At 38.2% G+C, this 17675-nt stretch overlaps 1 protein-coding gene across 2 annotated transcripts in view; it reads right to left on the bottom strand.

The window, feature by feature from the left end:
* The window catches only part of ZNRF3 (zinc and ring finger 3), a 94506-nt gene that overhangs the window by 38186 nt on the left and 38645 nt on the right, over positions 1 to 17675 (bottom strand). For both annotated transcript variants that reach the window (XM_084538760.1, XM_084538761.1), the window contains exon 2: positions 2281 to 2406. In XM_084538760.1, the coding sequence (XP_084394886.1) occupies positions 2281 to 2406 (126 nt within the window). The remainder of the gene's footprint in view (positions 1 to 2280; positions 2407 to 17675) is intronic.

Below are 17675 nucleotides of genomic sequence, written 5' to 3'. Positions count from 1 at the left end.
TGTAAACAAACTCTTAAAACAGAGATAAGAAGTGAATGGATACTGGAAGAACTGTTAGGAATTTCCTTATATTACAGATTTCTTTGATCTGAAGAAAACAGGAAGCTGTAGTAGCAGGAACATCCTTTCTTTGTTAGGTTCTACTCAGATGCACGTCCTTAATTACATATATCCTATGAATATAGAGGAGTCTCTTCAGTAGTCCCTGGAAGAGAAACAAGAAAAAAAGCCCCTCCCTGCGGACTTCCAAGCTTGCAGAAGAGGGAAGAAATGCTACTTTTAAGCAAGTCTTCAGTATTTTCTCAGTTTCTATTCTGTACTGAAACAAGTAAGTGATGGTATTGCTAGGGTGTATTACACCATCTTGACAGAAATTATTACTTCAGAAATAACTGGGAGGGGGAGGCAGGGTGGCTGCACTTCACTATAAGCAGGACACACAGATGTAGTGTGACCACAGCACAGTGGATGCAAACATGCAGCAGGTAACTGTTGCAACACTGCTTTTCCCTTCCTCCGGAGTAAAGTTGCTCTGCTGGAGCATGTGTGCTGGCAGGCAAAGGAAAAGGGGTTTCATTGTGCTGTCTGCAGAGAAGGCAGGAATTCTAGGAGGGGAAAGGTTCCCTTTGAAGCACATGGCACGAAGCACTTCCCAGCGACCATGGCAACAGGCTCAGTGGGTTCCCAGCCTGAGAACCAAGTTACTGCGGCCATGCCTCAAAAAACAAAAAAAGTCTGAAAGAAGGAAAGAGAGGGGGGAGGAGGGGTCGGTGTGGGGGAGTGCGAAGCTGAAGCAGAATTAGCCTGGCAGAAACTGAGCGGCTCCCTGGTAGGCAAATCCAGCCAATAATGCTTGTTGGGTTCACGGGGTTTCCTTTTCATTTCCAAAGCTTTCTTCTTCCTCTGTCACTCCCCTTCTACCCCTATTCAGGAGCTCATGAGATCAGTAAAACCCAGGCCTTTGCTTCGCAGGCATGCAGCATTGCCTCAAACAGGGCTGCACTGTGATCAAAGGCAATGTTAAATCACGGCTGCCACACACACCCTTTCCCAATCAGAGTACAGTTTTCATGGGCACTCTAACAGAAGATTTAAAAAAACAAAACAAAACAAAAAAACTTGTGATTTTATTACACCATATGAATTTGACAAAGAATGATGAGAAATTCAAAAATCTATATGGAAATGGACACATTAAACTCTGTACATCTACAGATCCTATTTAGCAGATGGATAAACACATGAAGTAAAGCTACTAAGAAATACAGGCTAGGGTTTTACTAACAACATCCATAACAACTGAAAACAACAGTAAGAAAAAAGAATATATCTTTGTGCCAGACTTATGTGTCATGGAATTTAGCACTACAGACATCTTTTTAGTATTCTCTACCTACTACTTTGCAAAATTCCTAACTTTCCACAGTATCTTAAAAACATCTGTTTTCCTTCTTCTGCTATTACACAAAACCTCAACATTTACGCTTTCACATATGCATGCATTCTGTCATAGAAACACAAGCAGTAACCTTTTTGTTTCTACCACCATATTGCTCAATGCAAAAGTTCACCAGTATTAGTGATACGACTTTAAATCAACTCCCTTGAAGAAGCACAAGGAAGATTCCAGCAAGAAGAAAATTTGTATTTCTTTGACCAAGACAGTAAGATTCACTTTTATTAGCAATGTCTATCCTGAATTTACAGCAAAGAAGTCTCCTGTAGAGGACTCCTCTTCCCAGAACAGAAAAAAGAAGAAAAAAAGAAAAAAAGAGAAAAAAGAAAAGAGAAAAGAGAAGAAAAAAGAAAAAAGAAAAAAAAAAAAAGAAAAAAAGAAATAAAAAAGAAAATGAAAAAAGAAAATATCATCTGAGAAAATTGTGCCTGAGAAAGAACAGTTAAATGCTTTCAGTTTAACTGCTTTTGTTAACTAGATTTCTTCGATCAAGTTAGCATCATATTGGCAGTTCACCCTATTTCTACTCAACTACTGCATCTGCTAAACATCCACTTTTGCAGAAGTCTTTGTTAGGTTCCTGTAGAGCTCAAAAAGGGAAACATATACACTCAGTTTACCATCACTATGTTTATCAACTGAGTCATGACATTATCCTTTACTGAAGCACCCAGTGTGAAATCAGGCAAAATGGGAATATTTTGTGGAGTACAAGTTTTTTTCTCAATTTATTTATTGATTTTTCTCAGAAAGAAACTAACTCTTCCACAAAACGGTTGCATGCAGCAGTTACCCCAAACTATTCAAACCATATGTCCCCTTACCTTTCCTAAGACAGTGAGGCATGGCTTAGGTTCTAGCTCTGGCTGTTCCAGCTTCACCACTCCTACCCAGCCGTATTCATACAAATCTTCCTCATCGTTGCTATTACACAGTCCAAGTGGATGCATCTGAAACAGAATCAATAAGAAACCTTTATAAAATCAGTGTAATTCAAAGAACATATACAGATTGCATTTGAATACCTTAATTCACAATAAATACACTAGAAAGACTGTAACATAAGGATGCATATATGAAGAATGTTTCTGAAGCATGCTATCAGTTCAAAAGCTTAGAATGTTATGTGAGGTCACTGTCATCTTGCTTAGGAAAAATAATTTAAAGATTTAAGATTAAACGTCATTATAAATGATCATCTAAGATACAGAGTATCTTAGATATATAAAGCTCTGCTTAGTTCTTTCCTTGCAAATTGACAGAAAAGATTCAAGCTCTTTTGCAGAGTCACTCATAAAAGCTTTATGTGACATAGATCCAGAACCAACGTTTGAGAAGCATTACCACTTCCTTTTTTTTCTTTTTTCTTTTTTTTTTTTTTAATATCTGCACAGTATTAACTGTCCTTTGGAACATGGCTATCATGTTGTTCAAAGTAAGGTTTTTGTGACTATTTTGAAATAGTCACTAGTTTTTTTCTGAACCCAAACAAGAGGGAGACATCATGAAGTGAGAAACTTCAGTCTCGTTTTAGATATTTTTGTTTCCTACACCATGCAACAATACCTGTTTCAGATATCCAATGTCTTCCTCCACCCTCCTCCATTCAACATTACGTAGCTACTCTTGTTTTATTAATGGCAAGGAGCTTACTATGCACCAATGTTTTAAACTTTCTTTATCTGTTCCAAGTTTGATATCCTTCATTAGCATAATTTTTGTGTATAAACTAGATTATGGAATATTAATTTTTATACTATTTACTACACTCTGCCTGTTCCCTTTTTTCCTCAACTAAAATATTAGATTTTTCAAAGACCCTCTAAGAGTTGCCCAGACTGTAACATATATACAGAAAAAGTACTCGGCAAGAAAGTACTTTATCTAGCTCCATGTATTCTCTTAAATTTTCTCTTTGCCAAACTAGCTAAAGAAATCCACTAACTGGTATCAACACAACAACAATTTTGTCTTCTGCTAGTTGATCATGCTAGAAGATTATATTGCTCTGTAATTTACATACTTATATATCTCATTATTCCATGCAAAGTAGCACCATGTAATGATCACTAATTCTGCCATCTCTTCTGCTTCACCAGATTGTCATCTCATCCTTTCTTTCATGTGTTGTACCTTGTCGTTCATTTTGCAAGTGATTCAATACAATGATAGCTATTTTTATTACCTTGTGGGGCTCTGGCTTTCTGACTAACTTGAGCTGTTACTCTGAAATATGGGAAACATGATGGTGATCTGGCACAATACAGAGGTTTTCCTACCACTCATTATTAGTAGTACATCTGTATTCAGAAGGAAAAAAAAAAAGCCAACACAATACTATGCAGATAGAACAGAATCTTAATTCTTAATTCATCCTTAATTCAACCTTATTTTATTTTTTTGAGCAGTTCAACTGCTTAAAATGAACCTTAAGCTCAGCATCTGGTAGATAAACCATTCAGCACAGACATAAAAACAGGGAAGTCAGGCATCAAGAGGGCTCTCTCCAAAATTGCCACTGCATATATCCCAACATAGCTAGGCCCAAAAGGAGTCCATGGTATTCTTTAAGTCAACAGAAAGCTTTAATCCATATTAAAATCTAAAGAAACAGCGAACTATTCCCTTGATGTATGCTGTATCAATCAAGCTTTGAAACTACAACCCATATCTAAGAAGTTTTTAGTTTAAAATCCTTGAAATGTACTGGGGCACTTTCCACATGCCTGAAAGGGCAAAACTGAAACCACTACTCAGAGGTGCTTTTATCCAAGGTTACAATATCTGTACTGAGGGTTTAAAATAACTTCAAAAAGAGCCGCACACATTTTTAGTGGGTTACTGTTACAGAGCAGACAAACAGTAAACCAACAGGGAAGGAGGAACATTTTACTCTGTAATTCAATCACCTCCAAGAAGTCATGATGATTAAAAGACAACTTCCACCCTTTGTCCTTTCCTTCTGAGTTCCAGTGTAAAACATTATAGTGTTAAAAAACACCATATGAACAGCTCAGGATCTTTCTATACACAGTTATGAGATTAAAAGACTTGGTCTTTTTTCCTCAGCCATACAAAAATAATGTCTCTATCCACTTTAGTCCAGAAAGCATCTTGGAAGGAGGCCAAAAGGAACAGAAAATTCTTTCTGCTGTCACTTTTCTCTAGAATACTGTTTTTCTGTAACAGCTTCTAAGTGTGAATAGGCCTTTAGATCATAGTCACAAAACATATTCTGCAGTTACAACGCTGGAAATCAGAATAAGACCAATGAAGTTAAAAGAACCTCTTCACTTCCTTTTACAAAGTCTGTGCTTTCTTACTTTTAAAAAGAAATTGTTATTTTGTCTAGTTCTGAATGACAATAGTCTCTGACATCTTGTCTCTGACAAGAATGCCCCAAATACTTGAGAAGACAGTCTTCCTATTTAGAGGCAAAAAAGCTGCAAATTACACATAATTCCAAACACAGGAAAATAAGTCCAGTATAGAACAACTGTCCTCTGAATATGGTTTTCTAGACAGCTGGGAATTTACAATGTCAGTCAAGCACTCGAGTATCCTAGCTCATGCATCTCACCTTCATACACCAGATGCGTATTTTCTATGTGGCACAGGGCTCTCAGGCATTTGGCAAATCAAAGCTGCCTTTCTGAGCACTCCTGACTTCCTCAAAAAGTGAGGTGGCCTCAAAAATGACCTATGCACAGTTTAGTAGTAAAAAATCATAGGCCTGAAAGCAGCAGAGCCCTCAAAACATAACCTACCTCCATATTTTTATCAAGAACTGGCAAATCACTTCAACAAAAAGCTTTGTTAGACCTTTGGAGCTTCACAGCTACCAATTCCTTATGACTTTAGACTTTGTGAAATAAAAAATAAAAGCTTTTCAGCTATGACATGAATGTTAAAAATGCAGTTTGGGTGGGGAAGGCATGGGACTTAGCAACCAATGCAGTTATCAGTGAACTAATGTTTATAGGGTTCAGGTGAGCTTCATGCTTAGAAGTCTATGGAAGGAGTGAAACTGTCCCCAGAATAAATTGTTTCATTCATTTTTTCTGCAGGAAGAGGCATACCCCGAAGAGACAAACATGGGAACAAGACAATGAGGAAGATGAATGGTAGTAAAAATATGGAGCAGTCTGGGACACAATAAGGCAACAACCAACCCGTGGCTCCTGGAAGTCCCATTCCAGGTTCATATCGCACACAAAGTGCAGAGGTGTGCTGAAATGTAGACTGCACCATCATTTGATCCTTGTTTCTAGCAGGCCATAAGCCAACAGAAGCTGCTGAGGCTGACATTACTGGATAATTTTAACTCCAGCCTCACGTAAACCCAAACGGAATAATGAGATAAAAAGGCACTCATCTCTGACAAACCACTAACCACATTCACTGTCTCCATGGTTCTCCAGGATAGAACTGTAGGTCTCTGTCTCCTGTTGTATGAAAAAAAATTGTAGGTAGCTTCCAAAATGATAAACACTGGCCACTTTTGTAGTGTAAGTTTGCAACTTCCTGCTTTCCAGTCAGAAGAACATAGGAATAGACAGGATATCCATTGTGTTCTCCCATCCAGCAGAGATACTTCAGCAGGTACATGTTGACCAAAGACCAGCAGAAAATCTTCAGAAAAAAATCCTCTCACCTCACCTTACCAGATTTACCAAGAAGACTGAGTAAGTGCATGCATTAAGAAGGATGGGGAGAGTCCTGTGTGATTATGGGGCCTTGGACAAAATATGCGTGATATATTGCCCTGAGGCATGTAAATCACACAGGAGGTATGAGGCACTACGTTTGAAACTCAGAGACTGAATTTCAGAATATGCAGTAAAAAGAAGACCAGTATGTATAACAAAATGACCTGTCTATTTGAAAGGTTGCACAAGACTTTAAACTGTACATGGAACTGGAATACGAAGCTGGACTGGATAATTGGTAAGAAAGAGGAACTCTATGAGATCTGGGAAATACCAAGAATTTTCTGGCAAAAGTTGACTTTTACTCAGTATTTACCGATCACTATACTGCACTCTGAAACGCCTGTCTCAAACATCACCAGTACCTGGTTTTTGAACCTAGTCCAAAGAACTAGGTTTCTTAAGAAGTTTCTGAAGTCAACTCTGATGCAAAAATCTAAAAGAATGAATCTCTGAATAATTTGTCAACGAAGTGGAAAAAAAATAAGCAGGAACTCATTGTCTCAGGACAGGACTCAGGCCATTCACACAGTTGTATTTACCCTGAGGGAAAGAAAGTTTCATATTCTTGTCCAAACCCATTAACTATGCCCTCTTAGAACACATATGTACTCATAAGCCATAGAAAGGTTGTACTATGAAGTACTTATTAGAAGAAACCTGTACTCTGGCTAGCAAACAAAAACAAATAGCTGTCATAAAGGAGAATTCTACTTCAACATGGCTGTGATGCTACTACCATTGCTGCCCAAGGACAAACATGACCCAGAGTAAGTGAACTCCATAATATAGTCCAATGACCCAGGCATAGAAAGTTTTCTACGTTACATTTCTTAGCAATACATAGAAGATCGAAGCAGGGAGAAGAATGAAATGCATTAAGACACCACACATTGGCAAAATAATCTTGCATATAAGAAACCTCAAACCTAAATGCAAAATCCAGTGTAAGCAGCAAGCAAAACAAATAGGGTGCCTCAGCCTCTGTGCTGGCAAATATAGAGAATTTAGTAGGTACATCTACAGGCTATATAATCCCAAGGATTTTGTTGCATAACACTGGAATTTCACCAAAGTAATTCATGAAACAAATTACATTATTCCAGCAGTACTCCCTTGAAGTCTGTATGTTTCAGGAAGGGCCAACTGACATTGTCAAAAACATCTTACTGTTCAATTAAAAACACATGCATTGCAAAGCCAAACTGTTCCTAGACTATTTGTTCCTGTGAATTTGAAGATTTACAGGACCAACACAGTTCTGTGTAACCATTAACACATTGAGGGAACTCATATTCAAGTACTCAGTGTCAGTGCTGTGAAATTGGCATTGGGAAGTGGCATTAGGAACTCAATGCCAGGTTGTACAATTAATTTATCAATTCACTAATCTTATCATGACCAGAACTTGGGAACATGACCTCCATCCTCAACCTCCATGACTGTTAGTCTCTCTTACTCTGTTTTTTGTGTGTGTTTCAGTAACAGTACCCTTCTTATCTTCTCTCTTGGTGCTCTCATCTGTTCACGTTATTCAGATTTCATTTTTTTTAATGCATATTACTTAAATCTCCACTCAAACCAGATCCTCCATCATCCTCATCCTGATCTCATGGATATGCTGCATGGATAAACTATCAATGGCAATCTGATCGCCTTCCTCAAAATCCTGTCCCTGTACCACCTGCCAAGAGAAGACACTTGATTCCACCAAAAAACTTTTTTTTTTTTTTTTTTTGCATAACATTTTCACAACAGTTCAAAAATCTGTTATTTTGTTTGTTTCTGCAGGGAATGCACTTCTTTATACATCTACTTATCAGTTCCCATTTTACCTACTGCAACTTTCTTCATCCTGAAAACAAACCCTATAGTAACCTTTCTGACTCACATTGTTAGTCATCCTTACAGTCCATCACATGTTCACCACTCTGAGCATGCAATTTCTACCCAGAAATCTCTTCTCTCCATAAAATTCTGTCCAGTTTCACATTTCAGCCAATTATATTTTGTTCACATTTCATATTGAGACTCCAATGCCTAAAAGGAAAGCCAACTTCACTGGTCCATTCATCTTTTTTTTTTCTTTTTTTTTTTTTTTTCTTTTAATAACAATTTGCACTAAAAGTGAGGATTCCAGAGGTCCTGAACAAAGAAAAAGAGAAAGGGTACATTCACACCATGCAAAGATCACAAGTGAGCTGCAACCCAAGCAATTAAATCCACATTGTACATCATGCCACCAAATATTTATTGGCTTGGGTGTAGATGCAGGACAGTCATGTTCACACACACCATGGTGATCCCAATATGTTGCTCTGGGGCCTGTGCTAAGCTTGGATAAAACCAAGCTGACATTTGGACATTTTACACAGTTCCAGGAGTTTACAGAGACAGTGCATGTCAACACTGTCCCTAATTTTGGTTCTACTGAAAACAAAACACCACCACAGCATTAACAGATTCCAACTATACCTCTTCCCTGCCAAGACAACAGTTCTAAGGAATACAAACCAGGTCTGAATAATGAGACTTGGAAAGTCTTAAAAACTTCAATAGCATGCCTTTAGAGAGTCAGCATTACCTTCCCAAATTTTCTTGTTGAAATCTTTGTAAGTTCTCTTTCATAAATCCCACATGCCACAAAACATCATTCTTCTCCTCCACCCTTTGAGCAAAAAACAGCTAAAAGATTGCTTATGCTGTAATGCATGCCTTTACAGAGCAGCCATGCACCCTTAGTGATAAGACCTTCACTTCCTTCTTGAAGGGCTTCTGGAGGTGTAGAAGTACAGAAACATAGCAAGGCACACGGAAAGTTAAAAATGTGTGCTTTCTGGGTCACAGCAACATAAGATTAGTAACAATAAAATTAAACACAAACCTCTTCACTCAAATTACCTATTTATTCTTCCCATTCTTTTCCTAGTTATGGTTTGGTCTTCCTCCAAATAGAGCTGCCAGTGTTTCCTTCTGTGCTTAATCCTCTATTTGTAATCAGGTGTTCTATGTTCTGACCAACAAGGGAAGAGATACAAAGCACAGGATATTTTTCACTTGTTTTTGATTTTGGACCCCACATTTGAGGTTGAACTGACTTAATTTGAAAAATAATACATCTTGGTTTTATTAATAGATACCTTTTTATTTTTCTCATCTTTTCACTGTACAGAGCACAAAAGGTAGATATATCTACTCATACACAATGTACAGCACCAGAACCTGTTGCTGATTTTCATTAGTAATTTGGCATACAATGAATAAACGTAGCTCTGTGAAACCAGATAAAGATTTACATATATTTTAGAGGGTCCTAAATAACTACTCAGTCAACAGTTGAGGCTGCATCTGGAGCACGAGATAATGAAGCCACATCAGCATGCACATGGCCAGCAGATCAAGGAATATAATTATTCCACTCTACTTGGCACTTTTTAGATGACATCAGAAATAATTTGTCCAATTTTGGTTGGAGAAAGTCCAGCGAAAGTTCACCGACATGATAAATGGGTTGGAGAATATTATATATTAAAAAGGTGGAAGGAATTACATTGTTCACTCTAGAGAAGAGAAGGCTCGCAAAGCTCTAATCTGTATTCCAGGTAACAACAGAGAAGACAGAGGTTATTTTTTCATGAGGGTCCATGATGACCAGACAAGAGGCAAAAAGGTGCTTCAGGGAAAATTCTGTTTGGTTATATGGAAACAATTTTTCATAGCAACAACAAGTAAACATTGCAACACGTTGGCTAGAGAAGTGGTAGAATATCCCTCCCTGGAAATATTTAAGAATCAGCTTGATAAGACCCCAGATAACCTAAGGATGTGCTTTCAATGGAAAGCTGGATCAGATGATCTCCAGAAATCTCTTTGAACTTAGACCTTTTTTAATCATTCTTTAATTCTAATCTCTGTCCTCCAAATCAAGGTTAAAATCATTTGCAAAAGCATGCATTTGCATGCTTTTCTGCAACTTCAGGGAGTTACTGTCAAACACCTAAAACAAATTGACATGCATACCCCATTAGACATGTAACTGTTTTATCAATGAGTATCCCATTATATAAAAGTTGTTTGCATTAAAGTGATATATTGTTGCACCAGGCTGAACAAGAAACTGCATAGAGAAGGAAAACTTGATAGTGTATAAGTTTCCAATTCTCTACAAAGCTTCAACCCCAATCTACTGTTAATGGAAAGGAGTAAATAAAGAATCATAAAAGTGATAGGAGTGGCTGTGAGACTGAGTAAGAAAGTTTTTAACATTAAATTCAGCTTCAGCAATAACTAAATCACAAAGGAAGGGAAAAGAGAATCCCGGAGAACAGAATCGCCACTATTTGGTGTCCACACCTTCTTCCCAGCTAGCTGGGCGTTAGCTATTTTCAGACCACATACTGAATTGCTAGCTAATTGTCCAATTCCATACAGCTGTTTGCATGTATTGCAGGTGGGGAACAGAGAGCAATAGGGTTGGTTCACTCATACGGTTAATACAGTTGTCACAAACTGAAGTAACACAGATTTGGAAAGTTATCTGAAAATGACTTCCACAAGACACATAAAAGAATTCTGGCATGAAAGTCAAGGACTTCCAGCTTTCTTGGAAGATTCTGCTTGATACTTTACCTTTTCCTGGGGTGATAATACTGTCTCATCACTAATAGCAAATGACTGTATTGGGTATATACTGGTAAGACAGTTCTCTGCACACTTAAAAGAGCAGCTAATATCCCTGATTTAATTTTCTTCATCTATAGTCTCACAGGTACAAGATGTATGTTTAAGATTGCCAACAATTATTCATTAGCATCAAAAAAAACATTCCTGATAGCCCAAAAGCAAGGTCCAACCCAAAGAGAACCTGACACATCAGTAAAGCCAAATATACAAATACTCCAGAATACTGGATTGCCAAAAAAATTGCAAAATTTATTAAACTATATGAAAAACAATTGCCCAAGCAAATTAAGTTATAACAATTAATTCAGTTTGTCCTTGTTCCTGTTCCTATAGAACAAGACCTCTTTTGATGAAGGTCCTTCTTCCTAACCAGGTTGCTCCAAATTACTCGTTTTTAACTAATATTTTGGTTTAGTACTTGGTTCTAATCTGAATCTTTCAGTACCCATAGATGAGGAATCTGTGAGATATCACGTATACAGTAATCCTTGAAGTAAGGAATGAAGAACTTGTTGCAAGTTACGAGTTTCTGACTTAAAAAAAAAAAAAAAAAAAAAAAAAAAAAATTAGAAAACAAGTGAAGGATCTTTACCAAGATGTAGGGGACTTAACCAAGATGGAGTTTCACTATAATGGTCCAGGTCTGAAGAAAGCTATTAATTTTTCCATTCATAAGTGACAACTACCACCCCACCCCCCCAACAACAATAACACAGAGTAATACCATGTATTAAGACAGAAACATAGAAAATTTTTGTCAAAAACAAATCACTGATGACAGCTCAGCTCACCACATACCCTTGCACCACAGTGGCCTAGAAATTGGCTCCATCCTGTGTAATAAAGTCTATGCTTTGTCCCAGCAGGAACTACAGATTTGACAGCTCTATGACATAGAAAAATTAACCATGCCCTTGTTAACTCCACTGAAAAGCCTAATTTCCACCAATATCAGAACTCTGAAAGAATGCAAGAATGCAGCAATTTGGAATTTACTCAATGGAGCTCAAGTCACTTAAGTTGAACACCTATCAGAAGAAAAATCCAGAGCTCAGTGGAAGAACTGCTTCTCTCTTCCATCTACTTCCGTGGCAATATCAAACTTTTTCATACTGCCATCACTAAAAAAATGAAAATGTCTCCACTTTCTTCATGTGAAAAGAAATGCAATTGTGACAAGACACAGAGCACTGTGCTAAAAAGTGGCCCTTCATAAAGAGGAAAACAGTGGTGATACATGGAGTTTTTCATCCTGTGAGAACAGTAATTGGACTGATTGTATAAAGTATTCCAGTGGAATGGATATATTAAAATAATCAATATGAGACCAGAAATCTGCAAAACTGTCAAGTTGGTGTCACCAACAATCTTTTTTTCACATTTCCTCTGAAATTTTAATTTCATAACTATTAAAAAAGAAACCGCTTAAGGACTATAAAATTACTTTGTACTCATTCTTCAGGATAGGCTTGAGTCATCTCAGCTGAGAGAGATTTCCATTCTTGCTAGTGATATAGTTCTGATCTTCAGCATACTGCAGCTACTAGTACAACTGCATCACCACAAGACGGCATTTGTTCCTACTACTTACAGTGGAATGAAGAACTAAACCTTTGCATCTCAGTTTACTCTTCTGTATTAGTAGAGCAACCTGTAGCCAAAAAAATGCTTTAAGTTCCCTGACTGCAAGATCCAACCCAGTAGTACTAAGAAAAGGCTCAGGTTGTAGCTTCTCTGTATCAGTTCGTCTAAAGACGTAAGATTATGCCATTACAGAAGGGCAATCCAAAACTGTACAAGTTGGAAAAAACTTTCAGGGACTAAAGAGTCATTAAAAAGATTTAAAAAATTGGAGTTGCTATTGTCTCTTCAATCTGATAAAACATAAGGTGTTTATGCTGGCTACAGCTGGAACACAGCAGCCTTTCTAACAAGGTGAAAGCCAGAGGCATTTCCTCATCATCTTGTGCTTCATTAGAATGCAGAGGTTAGCTGTGCAGAGAGGAACATTCTGCCTCCAGCACAAGTACAAAACTTAGCTGTTATAATTCGTTTCATTTCTCTTTCAGATGTTTGCTTGTTTTCAGTTTTTAAAAAGAACATCCTGACAAAACCGAAATTACCACAAAATGTAACATTATAGGACTTGAACATTCCAGCTATGTGCTGTTCTTGGCCATCAGTTGTGACCATGTGGTCCGACCCAGTGGTGAGCAATGAGCCCGCAAGTGGGTTCCACCGAACTTTTTCTATAGCAAGAGCATCAAGCATTCCTAAAATCCTCTCACAGTCCATTTTTCTCCAGGAAGTATGCCAAGAGGGATGATGAGAAATCCAGTATAAGCTGCAATTAAATGTAAAAACAGAGATACACAGTTGAACACAACCGCCATCCAGAAAAGCTCAGTTAAATTCTACAACACAGACAGGACAGTATTATATACACAGCCTGTCAGATTTTTTGAACATCATTGGTAATCTTTGATAAACAGCCAGAATATTTAGGGATCCAGATTTTGGCACTGATCTAATTGATCTGGACACTTATCTGGATTCTGGCCCTGAACACTTTCAGGGATGGGGCATCCACAGCTTCTCTGGGCAACCTGTTGGAGTGTCTCACTACTCTCTGAGTAAAGAATTTCTTCCTAGTATTTAATCTAAATCTCTCCTCTTTTAGTTTAAAACCATTACCCCTTGCCCTATCACTACACAGCCTGGTAAATAAACTCTCCTAATCTTTCTTGTAGGTTCCCTTTAAGTACTGAAAGGCTGCTGTAAGGTCTCCCCGGAGCCTTTTCTTCTCCAGGCTGAACAACCCTCATTCTCTCAGCTTCTCTTCCTAGGAGATGTGCTCCAGCCCTTAGATCATTCTCTTGGCGCCTGCTCTAACTGGTCCATGTCCTTCTTATGCTGGGGACCCCAGAGCTGAATGCTGTACTCCAGGTCGTGTCTCACAAGGATGGAGAATCACCTCCCTTGATCTGCTGTCCATACTTCTTGTGATGCATTCCAGGACATGATTGGCTTTCTGGGCTGCAAGTGCACTTTGCCAGCTCATGGTGAGCTTTTCATCCACCAGTACTCCCAACTTCTACTCCACAGGATTGCTCTCAACCCATTTCAGCTTAGAGAAAAGAAGACCAAGAGGTGACCTCATGGCATCCTTCGGTTTCCTCACAAGGGAAAATGAAGGGGAAGACCATGATCTCTTTCTTCTCTTTGGTGACCAGCGATAAGACCCAATGGAATTTCATGGAGCTGGCTCAACGGAAAACAGTACCAGTCCTAATGTGGACCCTGAGCAATAACCATTTGGGCATTGAGCCATTGATCACTACTGTTTGCATGTGGCCATCCAGTCAATTCCTTATCTGTCAAACAGTATATCCATCAAATCCATGTCCACCCAAATTAGAGACAAGGATGTTGTGTGGGACCATATCAAAAAGATCTCACATTGATCCAAATTTTCATAACACTGTAAGAAGCCAGACTGATATTGATAGCTCTTTATATGTGTAGACTGCTTTGTGACTGATTTGCAAATATTGCAAAAAGTAATCTGGTCTACATCCTGGCTTTCCAGGAAGTTCTTGATGTTACATAGAGTTTAAGGGCTGGCCTGCTTTTCCAGAGTTCTCTAAGACCCCTGGCAAAAGAAGATAATAGTCTGTGCATTTTGTTATAAGTTGCTAGTAAGCATAGCTGGTTTGCCTGCATTCAGAGTTGTGGGGAATTGAGCTAGATTAATGGAGGAACGGAGAAAAGAGAAGTGAAAAAGGAGTTAAAAATAGCACAAATTATTTTTGAGGCACCCTTTAAGCTTTAACGAAAGAACAGAGCAACCTCAATAGATGTTATGCATCAAAACACTATGCATACTATAAGACAACATGACTTGAAGAACTGGTACGTGCCTAGACAAAATCAGCTCACTTAATATAGAGAAGTTATACTAGCATATGAAGGAAAATCGTTTGTGTGAAATTTAAATTGGTAGTTTTTGCCGACAAGACTTCTGGGGAACACAGAAAAATGAAATGGGGACTTTGGTGGGAGTCAAACCTAAGAGGAAATATCTTTTATATTTTCTTATTGCATTCATTTGTGATCTGCGTGGTTTGGCAGTGAAATCTTGCATTATCCATCATTACTATCTTCCATGATTGCTGCTATTTCTGCTGATATGTGCCAGCAGTAGTAAACACTGAATTCAGCACCAAGAATTGCATGTGAAATAAGGTGGGTCAATGTGTTCTTGTGGTGTATATATATATATAAGATGACTTGATCTAAAGAGGCTAAGAAGTCATTTGGAAGCTAAGGTTTTCATTCATGAGAGGATTTCAACTCGTCCACAGGCTGGAAAGGTTAACTGGAACAAAATCATGTGCTGTTTCACTAGTGGCTAATATTTCATTATATTTACAGCAGCGGTTTAACTGTCCTGTCTCAAAGTCTGCATTTTAGCAGTGAATAGACTAGTCCTGAGGAATACCTAATTTACATTTGAAAATGCACTAGAACATAGGTTACAACATGAACTCCATTTTGATCACAGTAATGTTTAAAAAGCCAGAACATAGCCATAACCTACCTCTAAAACAGAATGTAGGAGCTCGCTTAGTCTGCAGAGCACCCTAATAAATATTTCAGTTTGCACAATATAACCTTTCCTTCTCTCTACATTTCCAGTCTGTTTGTGTGACCAGAGAAACTAGAGCTAGAGATGATTGTTCAGACAATCCTGTCTTTTCTATAGCAAGCCTGCTGGTTAGTTTCATCTTGCTTCAGAAAAACAAACAAACAAACAAACATTGTTAAATTCCAACATTAATTAGTTATTTATCTGTATATTCTAACTCCTTGCCCAGAAACAAAATCCTTCAGCCTATCAATCCATCTTCCAGTCAAAACACTTGGAAGACTTCGCAAGCATCACCATGTCCCTTACTACACACTTCACACTGATACACCAGCTGATACTACCTGCTACACAAAGTCCAGGTGCATCTGCCTTAACAAAAAGGTGAACATAATTATCAGCCTTGCTGCAACAGATGCAGCCACAGTAAGCTTGCTGACACAAGGAGGGAAGAAAAAGTTTTCCTAGTGACTGCAGGAAGACTGTAAAGTGAAATCCAAGGAATAATGTTTTTGTTTCAGTGGAAAACTGAAGGGATTTTTTAAAACAATTGCCAAGATGGATTAGACTGCATCATGTACATTATCAGTTCCTAGAACACAAAACACAGAGCTATAATCTTCACGGCCTAGTTTTGCCCAGGTTTCATAAGAATAAACAAATTACATGAAGATGGTAGGTACTGGAAAGACACATCAGTGTCTGGACTTCCTTGAGAAGTGGCTGAGGGAACACAGACTTATCTATTACCTTATCTTATTATCTTATATACCTTACCTTATACTATTTTATAATATCTTACTATAATAATCTATTACTATACATATATATATTACTATTTCTAGCTGAGGTGAAAGGAAAGAGGCTGTTTTTGCTCTTTGTTTTCTGACAAGATTACAATACTCTCCATATCCAGTTAAAAAGAAATATTCCAGATAAGGATGAACTAGTAACATGCAGAGATCACAGATACCCCTCTCACATCCTGTTCTTCTGATTTTGGGTGCTATGCTGCACTGAGGCATTCCAATTGATTTCATAGGCACATGCAAGCTATTCATCATATTTGCTGTAAAATACCTTGCAACATGTGTAACTTCTGACTTTATTCATCAACATTCAATGGCAGATGTCACCTGCCATTCTGTCCTCCACGCCCAGAAACCTCAGACAGATCAAGTGCTGACGCAGACATATTAAAGTGATTTGATCATTGAGAAAAAACATGAGAAAGGAGATGGCCACATTTGTTAAACAATGTTAGTTACAATGCAGTGTACTAGAACAACTCACATGTTAACCTTTCACTGTAGAGAAAATTGGATGCTTATTCCTGTGCTTTGTTTGATCTGTAATACTTTACTTCTTCCCCTACGATTTTCTTTCACTAAAAGACTTCCATGAAGGATTTTGTCAATATTTAGAAAAGCCTTGATGTTTTGACTTCCAAAAGTAGTCAACATCTGTGCAAAATGCAACACAGCCACAGGGTTCTAGAGCCTCCCTTTCCATTTCACACCATAACATTCGTTAACAAGATGATATGTTTGTGTTGTCTCTGAGAGGGAGCATTCACTGGGGCCAAAGGAAGGTAAGAGGAACACAGAACACGTAGATAGAGAAAGGCTGCCTCATACCTAAGAACAAAGTTGTCCTTAAAATGGGGGTGTGTGGAGTATGGAGCTTATGGGAGTAGATTCTTACAGGAAGAATACACTGGCCTCACCACAAAACTAATCAAACTTCCACTTTCCTATACACAAATGCCAAGCAGAAACTGTATGTTTCTACCAGAAACCATTTTCCATGTGTATGACAACATTTTAGCCATATACAGAGGTAACAGCCACAGAGAAAAAAAAGCTGAGAATGCAGAAAGAAATGAGGCTTAAAACATACAATATCCCATCCCCCTCCTCTCATGCCAACCTCTCATCTATAATCCAACACAAGAGAGACAACAGGCAAACAGCAAGAGGTCATCTTCAAAGGGCTGGTTGCCAAGGGAGGCCAGTGGAAAGAGCACAGGCATGTCCCCATCAAAGTCCAGCAGCTGTGAGAGAGCCATGGAGGTGCAGCTTCCCCTGAGGCTGGAATGAAGCTCAGAGACAGAGGATAGTGCTGGAGCTGCTCTAGCCAGCAATATAAAATGGGTAGCTTTGTAATTTGCAGGAGGGAA

Source organism: Aythya ferina (genome assembly GCF_964211825.1).
Source record: "Aythya ferina genome assembly, chromosome: 17".
NCBI lineage: Eukaryota > Metazoa > Chordata > Aves > Anseriformes > Anatidae > Aythya > Aythya ferina.
This window is presented reverse-complemented; position numbering and strand designations above follow the sequence as displayed.